The 17,655-nt window shown below is 40.8% G+C and overlaps 1 protein-coding gene across 3 annotated transcripts in view; it reads right to left on the bottom strand.

Moving 5' to 3' along the window:
* The window catches only part of Pde5a (phosphodiesterase 5A), a 126,286-nt gene that overhangs the window by 90,964 nt on the left and 17,667 nt on the right, over nt 1-17,655 (bottom strand). For all 3 annotated transcript variants that reach the window (XM_042697583.1, XM_042697585.1, XM_042697584.1), the window contains exon 3: nt 6,471-6,560. In XM_042697583.1, the coding sequence (XP_042553517.1) occupies nt 6,471-6,560 (90 nt within the window). The remainder of the gene's footprint in view (nt 1-6,470; nt 6,561-17,655) is intronic.

Here is a 17,655-nt window from a genome sequence, read left to right as displayed (position 1 = left end):
AAGCAGGAGAATCACAATCCAGGTCAGCCTGAGCATAAAGCAAGACCCTTCCTGGCAGTAATCAGGGGAAAAAGGGGGGGGGGGGCTGGAGGTGTATTTCAAGTGGTAACGTGTCTACCTAGTAAATCTGATGTCCTGAATTAATCCTCAGTACCACCACCAAAAAAAGAAAAACAATAAGGAAGGAAGGAAGAAGGAAGGAAGGAAGGAAGGAAGGAAGGAAGGAAGGAAGGAAGGAAGGAAGGAAGGAAGGAAGGAAGGAAGGAAGGAAGGAAGGAAGGGAGGGAGGGAGGGAGGGAAGGAAGGAGGGAAGGATGGAAGGATGGAGGGAAGGAGGGAGAGAGGGATGGAAGGAAGGAAGGAAACTGAGTCAGCCCCTATTAAACTTAGTAAAACTAAATGCTAACAAACTACTTGTTGTCAAGGATGTGAAGTACATGCAAGTCCTATTAATTGTCAGTAAGAATGCAATATGGCCAAGTCACTTTGGAGGAGAGTTTGGATTATACATATAAATGCTATATTACCTAGCAGTTTCTCTGCTGTGTTTATCCAAGAGAAATGAAAACCTAAAGTTCATACAAGGACTCACATGACATCATTGATAACAGGTTTTTTTCATTGCAGGTAAAAGCTGGAAAAAGTCAAATGTCTAGCTATTCATGAATAAACACTATTCGACAATATATCTACATCACCTAGCAATAAAAGGAGATGAACTGCTACAGGTAAGACCAGGGGCCAGCTTCTCTAGCATTATGCTCAGTGAAGGAAGCCAGATACAAGAGAGATTGTCAGGGGTTGAGAATGGAGGGAGAGGAAGAGCAGACTAACTTCAAAGGACTGCTACGGGACAGTGCAGGTGGCCCAATTATTCTACGCCCTAATGATATGGGCTTTCCTTCCTAAAGACACACCCAAAGACACCCCAGTGTACAGGTAAGGAGGGAGAACTTTTTAAAATATGTGAACCATACTTGATCTGACTCAGCTGAAAGATGAGTCATGCTATTTTCATTGAAGTCATGTTCATTTGATAGTTGGTAGGTAGTAAGAGGAAGAATGTGTACCTTCAGGATGTAGGGCTTGGTTTGGGGGCCATGCTAGGGTTTGAACTTTGCATTGACTAGGTAAGTGCTATTCCACTTCCTTTGTTTCAGATAGAATCTCTCTATTTTGCTCCATGTGAACTGAAGAATGAGATCATTTCCTACATCTGTATTCTGTATAAGTAGAATGAGATCTCATTGACATCCGTATACCACATGACTAGGATTACAGGCATGATCATCAGGCCTGGCCTGAGTATATTTCTGTAGAGAAGCTCCAGTCCCTTCACTCAAGACTTTTGTTGTAATTCTCAAGGCTATTTCCAGTCCTGACCGGGGGACGGGCTATCTGAGACTGGGACTTAAACTCAGTATCTGATGCTTGCTTTCACTCATATGCTGGTGCTCCACCACCAGAGCCATGCCCCCAACCCTATATCCAAGCTATCTAGAAAGAGAAGCTCAAGGGTTTGTATAAAGATCCATTCACATGAAATTGTTTTTGCAGGGAGCAAGGTTTTAAAGAATATTTACTAACTAAAAGCTAATCATCTTCTAAAGTGTCCAAAAACATAATCCTTGACTTAGTATCTACAGTTGCCACATGAAACTTGAGTAAACTTGAGTTTAGATAAATCACAAGGAGTATTTTTTTGTATAATGAGATCACAAACATTGAATGGGCCGCTTATTTTCAATTTGATGAATCTGGCACCTGTGAATAGCACTCTCATCATCAGTCTATGCAAAGCTGGAATTTTATTTATTCATTCATTCACTCATTTGGTTAATCAAAGTCACTTTTGTGTCATAGCTACAGCTGGTTTTAGTAACTACCAGTGGAACTAGCCTCCTGTGCCTTTCCTGGGGCCTGAACTCAGGGCCACGTCCTTGAGCCTTTTGCTCAAGGCTAACACTCTAACCACTGGAGCCACAGTTCTACTTTTGCTTTTTTTTTTTTGGAGGTAAGAATCTCACAGACTTTCCTGCCCTGGATGGCTTCAAACCATAATCTTTACATCTCAGCCTCCTGAGTAGTTAGGATTACAGGTGTGAGCTACTGGTACCTGGTCAAAGAACTCACTTTTGATTATTAAATTGTAACTGTCCTAGCAACTCTGATTAGACTGTAATTCTCAAAACCTGAGCATGGTCAGTATGGTGCTTGTCAGAAAACAATCTCAGATTCAGCCTAGACATTCAGAATTTGAACCCTAACAATGAGCAAGATACCCTAACAGATATCTGTGCCACATGCAAGACCTAAGCACTGACTTAGAAAGCTAGCTATAGGCCAAGCACCTGTAGATTTACACCTGTAATCCTAGCTACACAGGAGGCTGAGATCTGAGGATCACTGGTTGAAACCAGCCCAGGAAGGAAAGTTTGTGAGACTCTTACCTCCAATTAACTATCAAAAAAAGCAGAAGCCAGAAGTGGAGCTGTGGCCTGCAGAGTGTTAGCCTTGAGCAAAAGTAGCTCAGTACCTAGGCCCTGAGTTGAAACCCCAGGACCTGCAAAAAGAAAACAAAAGAGAAGAGAAGAAAGAGCAACCAAGCAAGAAAGCTAGCTGTCTTTTAGGAAAACACCCAAGGCAAGGGAGTGCAAGTTAAAATGAAAGGAAATTAAACCCTTACAAAGAAACTCCCTCTGAGAACATTTAAACAGCTTGGCTATTGCTTCAAAATCCAAGTCATGGGGTAAGAAACAGCGAAAAAGAACTAAAGTTACAACAACAGAATGTGGTCACTGACTGAATGGAAGAGAAGCAAAAAGATGTCAGAATTTGAAGCCAGGCACTTGTGACTTGCTCCTGTAATCCTAAATACTCAGGAGTCAAAGATCTGAGGATCGAAGGTTCAAAGTCAGCCTAGGCAGAAAAGCCCATGTGACTCTTATCTCCAACTAACCACCAAAAAGCCAGAAGCAGAGGTGTGACCAAGTGGTAGAGCAACAGCCTTCATGGGAAAAAGCCAAGTAAGATCATGACACCCTGAATTCAAGCCCCAGTACTAGCAAAATATAGATGACAAAATCTGAATATAAATCACATATATCATATATAAATCATAAATATCACATACACGAATCATATGAATATAAATCACATACATCATATATAAATCATAAATATACACATGAATCATATATCTATAAATCATATATGTATACAGATATAGATACAGATCTATCATTATCTATCTACATATTTGTAAATCTAAATGTCGATTGAGCTATATCTATATCTAGAGAGAGAGAGACAAAGAGAGAAAGAGGGAGATTTGGCTGGTTTGTGGGCTGACTAGAATTATCAGCTCCTGCCTCTGTCGAACATAGCCAGTATTCTACAGTATCACTACCCCAGAAAGAGATCAAAATTCAACATTCAAGGTATATTTCCTATTGAATATGCATTGCTTTCACACCTACATAATGTCAAGAAAATGTTAGCCCAAATCATTAAAAAGTGGAGGCCACTTCTGCTTTTGATTTAAAATCAATATGATTAGAAATGATTCTCAACCTTGGGCATACAATGCAATCACTTAAAGTTCTAAGAAATACCAATAACCTGGGTCCCAATTCCAGAGATTCACTGTAAGGGAAAGCCTGGGCAGTGTGGAGAGAGAGAGAGAGAGAGAGAGAGAGAGAGAGAGTGTGTGTGTGTGTGTGTGCCAGTCCTGGGGACTGAACTCAGGGCCTGGGTAATATCACTGAGTTTTGTCCTCAAGACTAGCACTCTACTGCTTGAGGCACATTTCCACTTGAAGTTTTTTGATGATTAATTGGAGCTAAGAGTCTCAAGGTATTTCCTAAATAAGATGGCTTTGAATTATAATCCTTAGATCTCCGCTTCCTGTGTAGCTAGATCACAAGTGTGAGCCACCAGCATCCAGATTAGAATTTTTAAAAAATACTCCCCAAGTGACTGTGGTTTGCAGTTAATTTTAATAAAGATCCAGAAATACAACAAATCAGAGAAAGGTTGGACAAATGGGATTGCATGAAACTGAAGAGCTTCTGCATGGCAAAGGACACAGCTAGGAAGATCAGTAGAAAGCCCACGGATTGGGAAAAGATCTTCACTGGCCATACAACAGACAAGGGCCTCATATTTAAAATATACTTCAAAAAATTAAATCCTCCAACAACAAATCCTCAAAGAAACAACTGCCCCATTAATAAATGGATTGAAGACTTAGAGACTTCTCTGAAGAGGAAATAAGAATGGCCAATAGACACATGAAGACATGTTTAACTTCTCTGGTTATAAAAGAAATGCAAATCAAAACGACATTGAGATTCTACCTTACCCCAGTTAGAATGGCTATAATCAAAAAATCTAATAATGACAGATGCTGGAGGGGATGTGGCCAAAAAAGAACCTTACTGCACTGTTGGTGGAAGTGTAAACTTGTCCATCCACTCTAGAAATCAGTGTGGCAGTTCCTCAAAAGACTACATAAAGTAAGCCAGGCACTGGTGGCTCATGCCTGTGATCCTAGCTACTCAGGAGGCTGATATCTGAGAATCATGGTTCAAATCTAGCCTGGGCAGCAAAGTCCATGAGACTCTTTTCTCCAATAAACCACCAGAAAACTGGAAGTGGCGCTGTGGCTCAAGTGGTAGAGTGTCAGCCTTGAGCTGAAGAGCTGAGGGACAGCGCCCAGGCCACAACCGACAAAATAAATAAATAAATTACTCCCCAGGTGACTGTGGTTTGCACTTATGGTTAAGAACAACTGACATGGGCTGTTTCTGTCTATTTGCTTTTACCAAGCACTCTCAGCCCTGGCTGTACTTTAGAATTCTTTAGGGAGCTATACAAATATATGAGCAACTAGAATCTGATTTAATTTTTGTTAATAGTTGATTTTATGTGTTAACTTGCCTGGGTTCAGGGATGCCCATTCAGCGAGGAGAGCATTACTTCTGGGTGTGTCTGAGGGAGCATGTCAGAATCTGCAGAGCAGGGCCAGTGTGCCACTGGCCCATCCATGAGGGGCCCCTTAGGAGGGAGAGGAAACTTGCCATGTTTTCTGGACTTCTCCCCCCACCCTCAAATGTCAGATCTCTAGATTCTTAGGCTTGCAGCAACTCTCCAGGTCCTTAGGTCCTCAGAACTACACCACCTGCCTCCTGGCTCTCCAGCTTAAATTCAGGTCAGGACATCTTTTGGCACCTGATTATATGACTCAATTCCATTAATAAATCCTCTGTGATGTATTTATACATATCTTATCAACCCTGTTGATTGGTAGAACCCTGACTCCTATTGAAGTAAGGATCCTGGGGCTAATTAGAGCCATCTTGGCAATGTGGTGGATGATAGGGCATCGGGTCTAACTGGAGCCATCTTGGCTTCTTGGTGGATGAAGGTAAAGTACCAATCCCAGGTGATGGAGGGACAAGGGGGGGGGGAGGATTTGGACAATAGGTCGCTGGACCCGCCAGAACTATACCAGGAACTTGTGAGACTCTTTGAACTCTCGAGTTTCCTGGAACTCTGCCACATGACCCTATTTATGCCCTGACCGGCTCAGCTCCTGTCTCCTGACTTTTCTCAGATCACCATGGTGTCCCTCTCTATTAAAAGTTGATCAGGTTTGTTGAGATTGTTTTTCTGCTCTTTCTTTACTCTCCTGCCCTCAAGGCTCAGTTTCTAACAGTATTAAGTGTATTCAAGGTTGCAAGTTTTTTGGGGAAATGTGTCTGCTTGAAGTCACTGACTTTCTAATAAAGACTCCCAATCTGACCTCTCAAAATGTGACTTCTCTATATCTCACAATCTAATTGCCATATAACACTATAATTTGTGATCTTTTAGGACTTCCTATTTGCTTGTAATGTGCAGTTAGGTTACAGAATGTGCAAATCAAGCATTCTATTTCATGGATCATTTATCAACTATAAATTTTTCAAATATAAGTATAAAATAAACAGAATGCAGTGCTAATAAAATCTAAATCTGCTCGTTAGGTAAAATGTAAACCAACATGTTTTCATTTGCTTGTTATAATATCACATCTACATGTATATGATTAGAATTAGCCACTAATTTCCTTTTTTTCCTCCAGAATCTTAATGTAAATTCAAAGAAATCTACCACAACTGAGTGACCATTAATGAGAATTATTCAGACATACAAAACATAATGCAAAGTAAGTTCATTCTAACCACAGCCATGATATATCTAATAATAAGTAAGGGAAGAAGAAAGGGACGTAATAGCATATATTAAATTTTTTGCAAAGCCAAAGTTCATAACTTAGTAAAAGAAATGCCAAATGGAGCATTTAAGTACCTTATATGCTAACTTAAATGCTAACTTGTCATTATTTCATAAATGTAAAAAATTATGTCAAAACAAAAAGTATTTCTAAATGACCTTTTCTGAAATGAAAAAAGAAATTGGCTTACCTCTTCCCTGTGATTCTTAATTGGCATGCAAAGAATACTCTGAGTTTTGTAGCCTGTAATTTGGTCAACTTCAGCATTGAACCGAGGATCCTAAGTAAGGAAAAAGAAATTCAATTTAATGACTGACCTGTACAAAGATTGCTCTGATTGTTCTAGCTTATTAGATTACAGAAATCTAACCTTGGACTTACCTTGTTACTCTGAGCACAAATTTTATCATGGTAGAAAGCATCCAAGAATTGGAAGAACATATCATCCTTGATAAAGATAAACTTAAGGGTTTTAGAAGCTAGTTTAGGAGAAACACCAACACACACACACACACACACACACACGCATACACTAAACAACAGTAAAAAATAAAAATAAAGATAAAAGGTATTCAAAATTTTAACCACTTAGACTGGTTTTATGATTCAGGAAAGAAGTAATATCTCTCATTTCTGTGACACTTTGCCTGTCTATCTGTCCTAGGGTCTGATTTTACTGTGTTTCCACAGAACTTTTCTAGAAACTTACCATCTTTCCAACAAATGACTGTAATAATAGTTGCTCTATACCCACTCAAAAGTCTGTCCTTTTATGTCTAATATTCACAATGAGTTTTTGTATCTATAAAAGTGAGGCATGGACTCAATTTGTGAATAGGTTCTTAATCTGTTGAATTTCTTTCCCCTTTTTACAAAGCACGCTATGCACAGCCAAGAATTACAAAAGGCTTCTGAAAAATCTAACAGTTATAAATGTGGCTAAAGAAAGAAGGGTACTAGGCTAGGCAAAGGGATGGATATGTGTAATCCCAGATACTCTGGAGATGGAAATAGGAGGAATAGTCCTAGGCCAGCAGGGCATAATTGCTAGACCCTATCTGCCAAAAAGCAAACTAAATGAAAAAGGGCTAGAGAGATGTGGCTTTAGTTGTTAAAGAGTACTTACCACAAGGCCCTGAGTTCAAATCCCAGTACTGCCAAGAGAAAGATGGAAGGAAGGAAAGAAGGAAAAAGAAAGGGAGAGAGAAAGGGAGGGAAGGAACAAGGGAAGCAAGGAAGGAGAGGGAGGAGAGAGGGAGAGGGAAGAGAAGGAGGAGAGGGAGAAGGAGGAGAGGGAGAGAAGAAGAGAAAGAAGGAAGGAAGGAAGGAAGGAAGGAAGGAAGGAAGGAAGGAAGGAAGGAAGGAAGGAAGGAAGGAAGGAAGGAAAGGGAGGGAGGGAAGGTGGGAGAAAGGAAAGGAAGGAATGAAGGGCAAGAAGGAAGGAAAAGATGGAGGGCAAGATGGAAGGGAAGAAGGGAAGGAGGAAGGGAAGGAGGGAAGGGATTTTTATCAATCTTCCAGTAAATTTTCCATTAGGAAGAACTACAATTAGGTTGAAAATCTGATGAGAGGTTTACCTTTTATTCATTGCTGTATTCCCAATATTTAAGTATTTGTTAAATGAGGGAATTCACAAACAAATGATCACTTTCTGTGATCTCTTATAGCTCATGATAGTGTAAAGCAAGTCTTGTTCCTAGGGGGGAAACATACTAAAGAAAGCCAAACAGGAACACAGGTTTGGATGGAAACAAGCATTACAGAATCTAAACATCTGAATGAGTGCTGTTCCTTCCACAGCCATAGCCTTGCGAAGTTACAGGCTCACACTAATAATAGATCACTGACCCAGAAGCTCTGCATTTGGAATTCCCTTCAGACAGCATGGACTATCCACACTGGAAAGAAGGAAAACCTCATCTTTTGAAGGTCATTTCTATTTTTTTCCTTAAATTAGTCTAAAGTCACACAAGACCTAAGCTGTGAATGAAGTAGGTGATTAGACTAGGTGCTAACAAATGGGGTCAGAAATGAGGCCAATTTTCCTCGGAGTGGGCCAAAGTTGGCTTTACAGATAATTTCAAAAGAGAAGTTATAAAATCAGTATAAATATTTTATAATACAAACACTGCCACATTTTTGCTTTTTTCCCCTTGTAAAATCCTGCTCAAGGTTACACTGAAACATACAGGGTCTTAGTTAAACATTTCTGCACAGTTGACCAAGATCATTCTTATTTTCTCTTTAAATACTTTAGATATTTTATCTTAAGGAATCTAGAACATACTATATAAATTAAGGTTAAAAAAATGATTCACAAAGTGAATCAAAGTATGAAATCAAAGTATGAATAAAAATGGATTTCTGGAATTGTTTTAAGGAATATTATAATGACAAAATCAATTTAGAAAGAAGATTCGACCCAAACTACCTAATCAAATAGTAAATAAAGTTTGACAGATGGAGATTAGTAGGACTTTCACAGCTGTGTGTGTGTGTGTGTGTGTGTGTGTGTGTAGTTACACTAAAATCAACAGCAGTCCTGAGCTCACTCTTCATTGATGGGGAGATGTGAAATGCCCTTCAATTTCAATTTTAATAAAGCACCAAATTCCTGGCAAAACTCCAAACAGTTTTCCTATAGTAAATGGTACTTCAATTGCTCTTGCTAAAAAGCTCCGACACCTTACTTGGACAAATTAAAAAGCTGGGCATCTCTGCCTCTATCTTTGCATGTCTTTGCTCTGAGCATTTACCTGGCAGCCACTTTGGGACCTAAGAAAAGCAGGATTTATCAGGAATACTATCTTGGGGTAGATACTGGGGCTTGAACTCAGAACCTATGCACTCAACCACTTGAGCCACAACTTTACTTCTGGCTTTTTGGTGGGTAATTAGAGGTAAGAGTCTCCCAGCTTTGAACTGGTATTCCCCAAATCTTAGCCACCTAAATTGCTAGGATTATAGGTATCAGCCATCAATGTCTGGCTCCATTTTCACTTCCACAGTTGCAAACATTTTAGGGTACAAAAGCAATATGCGTAGAGGATGTCTCATCATGTCCAAGAAACACCAAATTAAAAACTGAGATTCTACGGTTACTGAGGTTATTTTTTTAACTGTTTATGAGAAAATAACTGCATGAAGAAACACAAGCTTGGGATATCCGCTTGCATAACAAAGGGATGGGTATGGACTTGCCCTCTGGCTGAAGACAGCTAGAATTCTCCAAAGCCACAGACAGTAAAAAGGAAAGGACTCAGGCTGACCATTCAACACTGGCTTTCTGCCTGGGCTGGAGCACTTTTTTTTTTTAAAGGCCAAGTGGACTCAAGTGGAACCACAGTTCCAAAAAGAACTGAATAGAGTTCTAAAGTGGCTGGGATTTGTAGAGCAAAATAGGCTCCCTCTGTGTGTGTGCACGTGTGTATTAAGTGTGTGTGTATTAAGGAAGAGTGAGTAAGAAGCAAGACTGAGTGACTAATTCACTTTGGAACTGTACAGGGTAAAATTCCAACAGGACCAGCAAAAATTACCTGCACCTGACTCAACACTAAATGTTGCTATAAACCTGAGACACACGCACAGAGACATTAATTAATTCCAGTCCAGCCAGAGCAGAGAAGCACTTTAGTCACTCAATTCATTCAAGAACAGATTACTCCTAGGAGTAAGGCCTACACCATATAGTTTGGATACTTTCTAGAATAGAGCCAGTTTAGCACATCATCAGACCAAGCCTGATAACATCAGAAGGATGTAATGGTAATTCTCCTGCCTACAGAATGAATCCATTTCTATCTTAAATGTTCACAGTGAAATTCAGACAATAGTTAATATATGATCAAAACAAATGACTACACATGTGCATAAAGGGGAAAATGCAACTTGTAGTGAGAGAGTACCCCATTTCCAAACTAACCAGAACAAAAGCTGGGCTGGAGGCATGGCTCAAGTGATAGAGTGCCCTGAGTTTAACCTCAGAACCAACCAAAAAAAACCAGATCATAATCTACTAAATAAGAATCAATGAGCCCACACTGATATAAATACATAACTAATTAAAGGAGAAAGCAAAGTTCTTCCTTATACTAGATGCTTCTAACAAGATACAATGGAGTTGGGAAATCAGTGTGTTCACAACTTAGACTACTCATAAATGTTCAAATCAAATACCCAACATCTTCAGTCCTGGGAGGAAACTTGTACTGGGTACCTGCTGATAATATGCACAAAGGCTGTGATATAATAAAATAAAATGCATTTGGTCATGGTCTCCACTCTTTGCCACAAATCTAAGACTGATACAATTTCCTGATATTTACAACACCTTTCCTAAGTTTATGCAGATGAGATGTCTTACAAAGTGTGAGGGAGACAAAGATTGCTTCTAGAAAGGGGATAGGGTTAGTGACTGGGTTCAGTTATCGATGGCCAATGATTAGCTCAATTATGTCTTCAGGACAAAACTTCAATCTCAAATCTCAGAAGATCAGGTTAGTAGAACTTTGGGTTGGTGGGCACCCAGTGTATTGGGCTGTTGCTGTGCCCAGCAAGCAAGGACATTCTCTGACCTCTTTCTCTTCCATTAAGATGTCTTTCCCAGTAGCCACTTCACAGATCATGCTTTCTTTCCTGAGTTCTGTGAGTCATTTTGTCACCTTACTGAAATCAAGGTGGGTCCTGGGGAACTCTGAACTGAAGTAGCATAGAGGAAGTATGGTTAGATTCTATGTAGGACAGGAGTGTGAGCCCTTTGCAGGAAGGGTTTGTGTTGAAGCTAGGCAGTTATAGCCACAGAATGGAATTGGACTGCAAGAGTTCAGTCTTCATGGTATTGGAGAACGAAGCAATAGTTGTTCTTTGGAAAACCCAGCAAATCTCAACGGAGACATCTGTGGTGTTATAGCCAAAAGGCCCTAGCCTGAATCTTCTACTTAAGAAGGAAAGTCTAAGCCAGGCATTTGACTCACACATACAATCATAGCTCTCTGATGGGCGGCGATTGTGCTTTGAGGCTAGCCTGGGCCAGAAAGTTTGTGAGACCCTAATTCTCAATCAACAGCTGTAAGTCAGTGCCATGAGCCTGTCATCTCAGCTCTGTGGGAAGCAGAAATAAGGGAGATGGTGGTTCCAGGAAAGAGTGAATTGAAAATAACAAAAAAGTTTACAAGAACAAAAAAAGTCTATCTCAACAGTAAAAGCTGGGTGTGGTAGTACAGGTCCCTTATCTCAACTATGGTGGAAAGTATAAATAGGAGGATCAAGGTTCCGGCTGGCCCAGGCCAAAAAGCCCGACAAAAAGGGTGGGAGGTATATCTTAAGCAGAAGAACATGTGCCTCACAAGCACAAGGCTCCATGCTCAAACACCAGTACAACCAAAGAAGAAGAAGGAAATTCTACAAAAACTGGCCCATTTGCTTCAAAAAGCATCCAAATGAAGAAAAATAAATGGAGTGCTAAGAGATGTTCAGAGTAGAGGAGATGAAAGAGATACCTCACCCAACACGAGACCCTGGATCAGATTCAGAAGCAGAAGGAAAAATAACTATAAAAGATTATTTATTAATGGGAAAACTGACAAAATTTTAGTGATGGGCTGTTAAAACACTGCATTAAATTAAAAATAGCATTGGATCCACGTTGAATTTCCTACTTTTGCAAGAGCATACTGTTGCTGGAAAATGTACAGTGTAATACTCAGTAAAAAGATGATTTACCAAATAGTTCCAAAGACAGTAGGCATGTTCACCATGCATGAGAGACGTGGAAGTGGGGAGAAAAAAATCACCACAAACAGAACAAAGGAAACAAGCAGAGAACAGGGGAAAGATTGATGGAAGTTTCTTATCGTGGATCCTGCAAGTTTTCTGTGAATTTGAAATTGTATCAAGACAAAAATAATGGAAAGCATAAAAGGAACGAATCCAGAGGACTTGCCAAGTCGCTCCCCCGGATTGGAGGTTTTAAGATAATTCCTACAGTAACTGCAGCATTGAGCTAGCCCAGATACAGAGGCTCCCAAACTGTGTTCCCCAGGGCACAATTACACCAGGAGAGATCAGTTAATTTTTATCTAAATTAAGACAGTTGCTGTTCATTTTTTACCCTAAAATTTATTTTTCAAAATATTTTACTTATCAGAAATTCACTCAAAAAAGTCATCTCCATCCTTCCTTCCTTCCTGCCTGCCTGCCTTCTTCCCTCCCTCCTCTCCTCCCTTTCTTTCTTTTTGGTCTCAGTTCTGGGGCTTGTACTCAGGGCCTGAGTGCTGTCCCTGAGTTGTTGTTGTTTTTTTTTTCCTTCAAGAATAATGCTCTACCACTTGAGCCGCATCTCTACTCCTGCTTTTTGGTGGTTAATTGGAAATAAAAGAGTCTTCATTTGAAGCCAGCTCAGGCTGGTTTTGAATTGTCATTCTCAGATCTCAGCCTCCTGAGTAGCTAGGATGCCAGGCGTGAGCCACTGGCGCCCAGCTGAGAATTCATATTCTTTAGGAAGATGTCAATACTTGATGTAGGATGTGAGACCTAGACTGTGAGAGGCAGGATTTATTTCTCTAAAGAGAGAATGGAAGGATGGATAGAAAGTGGAGGAGGGAGGAGAGGGAGCTACGGGGCCATGACTATGTGAACAGGACATGACTATTCCCTCACACAGCTGCTGTTGTGTCCAGAAATATGGCACACACAGGGAGTAGCTGCAGGGACAGGACACTCAAGTTCCATACTGAAAGCAATCTGAGAGAAAGATGCAGCTCCTTAAGGCACAGCAATCAGGACGCATAAGGCTTCCTTATGATAAAACAAGTTCAAGGCAGTCAAGGTACTGAGTGAATCCTCATTGTTATACAAAACAGAAACATCAAAGAACACGACACATAGTATTAAGATAATACACCTTGCCAAGTGCCAATGGCTCATGCCTGTAATTCTAGCTACTTAGGAAGCTGAGATCTAAAGATCAAGGTTTGAAGCCAGCCCACGCAAGAAAGTTTTAACACTCTTCTCTCCAATTCACTTAACAAAGAGCAGGAAGTAGAGCTGTGGCTAGAGTGGTAGAGTCCTAGCCTTGAGCAAAAATGCTAACGGCCAGTACCCAGGTGCTGTACTGGGTTCAAGTCCTGGTACTGATGGTATGAAGTTAGTGCCTTCTTATAAATTCTTTTGTTATTAATACATGTTTTAATGTCTCATTATTAGTAAGTGTCCTGTCACATTCAAAAAGTTGCACGAGGGCCAGGCATGGTGGGACAGGCTTGTACTACCAGCTATACAGGAGGTAGAAAGCAGGGGCATCAGAGCTCAAGATCAGCCTGGGCATAAAGTTAGAAAGATACCATCTCAACAAATGAGCCCTACGTGATGATTCACACCTGGAATCCCAGCTATGTGGGAGGCTCAAAGTCTGAGACTGGGTCCAGGCAAAAACATAAGACCCAATCCCCCAAAACAACCTAAAACAAAAGGGCTGGGAGGTGTGGTTCAAGCAGTAGAACATCTGCCTAGCAATCAGGAGGCCCTGACTTCAAACTGAAGTACCATCAAGAAAAGGGAAGAAAGGAAGGGGGAAGAGACACGAGGAAAGAGAAGGGGAAGGGATGTGGGAGGAAGCAAGGAGTTTCACGAATGAATTTGGACACAGGAGTGAACACAGTAAACATCCATGGGTGTACAGAGAGCATTACCCATTAACCCTTTCAGGAGCGTTTGTGACTAAGAGAATCAGGTCCAAGCTGTGACTCTTGTCTTGCACTTTAATATGTGTGACTATTATTTGATCAGTAACAAAGTTAACTGCAAATTCAAATATGTCATTTTCTTTTTTTTGTTACAAAATTGTAAAAAGTGACTCAAATACTGATCCTTTTTCAAAGCCGCTTATCTGTGAGGCTACTTCCTTCTCCTTTTTAATGTTCAGCTTTCACTGGAGCATTCTTACATGTCATGGCCACCTCTTCATTGTCAACAACTACCATAACAACCTTCTCAAATGTTCTATGGCCCCATAAGGCTTGTCAGGCACCAGTGGCTCAAGCCTGTAATCCTAGCAACTTTAGAGGCTGAGATCTAGGATCTCTGTTTAAAGCTAGCTTGGGGAGAAAAGTCCTGTGAGACTCTTATCTCCAATTGATCACAGAAAAAGCTGGAAGTGGGGCTGTAGCTCAAGTGGTAGAGTGCTAGCCTTGAGCAAAAGGAGCTTAGGGACAGCGTCAAGGACAGAGGGGTGAGTGGGGTGGAGGGAAGGGAAGGAAGAAAGAACAATGCTACTACTCCAGAGGGCCATTATTAGGATGGATGACTCTGAAAGCCTTAGAATGCACTTTCCCATTCTGACTACTTTGACAAAGGGCTGAGACGCTGTTTCTGATTATTCAAAAAAACGTGTGAGGTTGTGTGGTGAACTACGCTAACTGACTTTCACTGTTCACATCAATGTGAATTAGACCACCATGTAAATGAGGACTGCTGTCTATCCTGAGTATTCAAGAAGAAACTCCTGGATGCAAATCACTGAGTCCATCATAAACACAGATCAAATGGCCAAAGAGGCTTGCTTCACTCTGGGAGCCATGCAAATCCAGGACACTGGCTGCTCTAGATAGAGTCTCAAGAATGAAGTCTTTATTCACTGCGAAACAACCCAATGCATTGTCAGGAACTTTAAAGAGCGTGAGTAGAGATCAGTGAAACGCATGTACGTGCCAAAGAAGCAGAGCTAGCGACAACGCAGGGCCACGCAGACAAACGAAGGCTTTCTTGGCCAAGCTGGAAATATTTACAGTCCTACTGTACTCCTGACTATCGTGCCATTGATAGCTGGAAACCCAGCTGTCATCTCAGACAGCAAGGGAATTCTGCAAATCTGGCAGCCGTCCCTCAGCTGTATCCTTAATACCCCTCTTAAGAGTCTGCTACACTGGAAGGTTACTCTGGAGTTCAGGGAGGTCAAGAGATAGTTTCATGAAGAAACACATCTCTCTCTCTCTCTTTCTCTCTCTCTCCCCCCTCCCTCCAAAGAAAATCAGAATTGGAAAATTTGAATCTACAGAATGGAGACTGAAAAATGTACCTCAGGCCAGGCGCCAGGAGCTCACGCCTATACTCCTAGCTACTCAGGAGGCTGAGATCTGAGAATCACAGTTCAAAGCCAGCCTGGGCAGAAAAGGCCCCATGAGACTCTCCAATGAACCACTCAAACCACTGGTGCTATGTCTCAAAGTGGTAGAGTGCTAGCCTTGAGCAGAAAAGCTCAGGGACAATACTTAGGCCTTGGGTTCAAGCCCCACAACTGACAAAAGAAAAACAATGTATCTCAGAAGTTAAGCTATTTGAAGTCTTTCTGTCTTAAATCCCTGGCCTCAGTCTTCCTCACAAGGATCATTATTTGCTCACTCATTTCTAACGTGGAGTCATCTCCACGCCTTTTCCCTGCCTTTGGCCTCCTTGAGGTGGCTTGCCAAGATGGTGGATTCTACTTGTTCAGTGGAAATCCACTCTAAATTTGATCTTCTGGCCTGGAGCCTCACGCAGTCCTCACTTCTTATACTGGACTAGGAAGATAACCCCAGCTTCTATCACACTATTCATTTCCTGGCCATACAACCACGCTCCCCTCAGCGTGGATTCTGACTTTCAGTCACACATTTTCCAAGTCTGACTTTCCTGGATCTTCTTCAAGCTGTTCTTTACATCTGGAGTTCACCAGGCATACATCTTTTCAATACAAATCTAGTATGTGTGTGGGTGGGTATGTGTGCCAGTGCTCAACTTTAGGTCTAGATGCTGCCCCTTAGCCTTTTCTGCTCAAGACTGGTGCTCTATTGCTCGAGCCACAGCTCCATTTTCATCTTTTTTGCTGGTTAATTGGACAAAGAATTTTTCTGGGCTGGCTTCAAACTAGGATTCTCAGATCTGAGCCTCCTGAGTAACTAGGATTACAGGTATGAGTCACCAGTGCACAGGAAAATCTAATTTATGTTGTAGAGTAGATACCAACAACACATCCTCAAGGATCTCTTCCTCCATGGCTATTACTTGATGCCATATTCTGTATCTCCCAATTACACTTTCCTTGACAGCAATTACGATCTGCTAAGAAGTTGTCATTTAGCTTAGAAATCCTTTCTTGCTATTGCATGTACTGTTATTTTAGTTCAACTAATACTTATGAAGAACTATCAAGCCAGGTACAATGGTTTATGTTTGTAATTCATTTGCTTGGAAGGTAGAGATTAGGAAGATTGGAGTTCAAAGACATTTCAGAAAAAGATGACCCTCATCTCAACAAATAATCCAGACATGGTGTCACAGGTCAGTCATTCTTGGCTATATATCAGAAGACTTCAGCTTTGTTTAAGCAATAATCCTAAGACCCCATGTGGAAAAAAAAAAGAAAAACGAAAGAAAAAAAGGCCCAGGGGTGGGTTCGAGTGAGAAAGTACATGCCTGCAAGTGCAATAAGGCCTTGAGTTCAAACTCCAAAACAAAACACAGAGCAACAACAAAACATTCATCTTCCAGGCAGATACTGTAACGCGCATCGGTAATACAGAGGAGAATAAAACAAGGATGACCCTTAAAATGACACTAAATTACCAAAATCATCCCTGAATCTTCATAGCATACTGCCTAGTAGGTAGCTAGAAAAACTGCCCTGTCAAAGTACTACAAATTGCCTCAGAACAATTACACTTCTTTCCTCAGGAGATGGAGGCAGGAGGATTTTGATTTGAGTCCAAGCAAAGGTAGCAAGACCTTGTCTCATAAACAAAACAGTGGGAAAAGAAGGTTAGCCGAAAAAAGGGCTGAGGGCATAGCTCAAGTGGTACAGTGCTATATGCAAGGCTTGGGGCTCAATCCCCAATACCCTCTCCACCAAAAATCTATTAATAAATGAGATCATCTTAAATGGAAAATTCAAAGGCTCTAAAGGCCTAACCGTTAAGTCCCAAACGCAAACCTGTGTGCACTTTAATAAAAATAGAACTAGAACAAATCTTTCCATTCAAATACCTCAGAGCCAAACTTTCCATTTTTAAAAAGATATTTATAAGTTTATTTATTTAAAAAAAAAGACAAAGGAGAGAATAGAAGGAAAAAATATCAGGATTTCCAGTAGAAGAAAAGGATTAAGTAAATGAAGAAGAAAAAAAGACCATCCTTCTTTTCTTTTCTTTTTTCCCTTTTCTGGGGGGTGGATTTGAACCTACTCTTTTAGAACCTCAGGAGAACACGCATAAGCTTGTGTTCAGGTAACACAAGTGTGACCTCATAGAAAGATGACAGAATATATAGCTGTGAGCTGAGTTGTCTCGTGCTACTAACATCAAGAAAGGGAATGAGCCAGGTAAGATTTCCCACAGGCCCATAGC

This window comes from Dipodomys spectabilis, unplaced genomic scaffold, assembly GCF_019054845.1.
Source record: "Dipodomys spectabilis isolate Male_0828 unplaced genomic scaffold, ASM1905484v1 ptg000225l, whole genome shotgun sequence".
Taxonomy (NCBI): Eukaryota; Metazoa; Chordata; class Mammalia; order Rodentia; family Heteromyidae; genus Dipodomys; species Dipodomys spectabilis.
The sequence above is the reverse complement of the archived record's forward strand: the minus strand, read 5'-3'. Positions and strand labels throughout refer to the sequence as shown.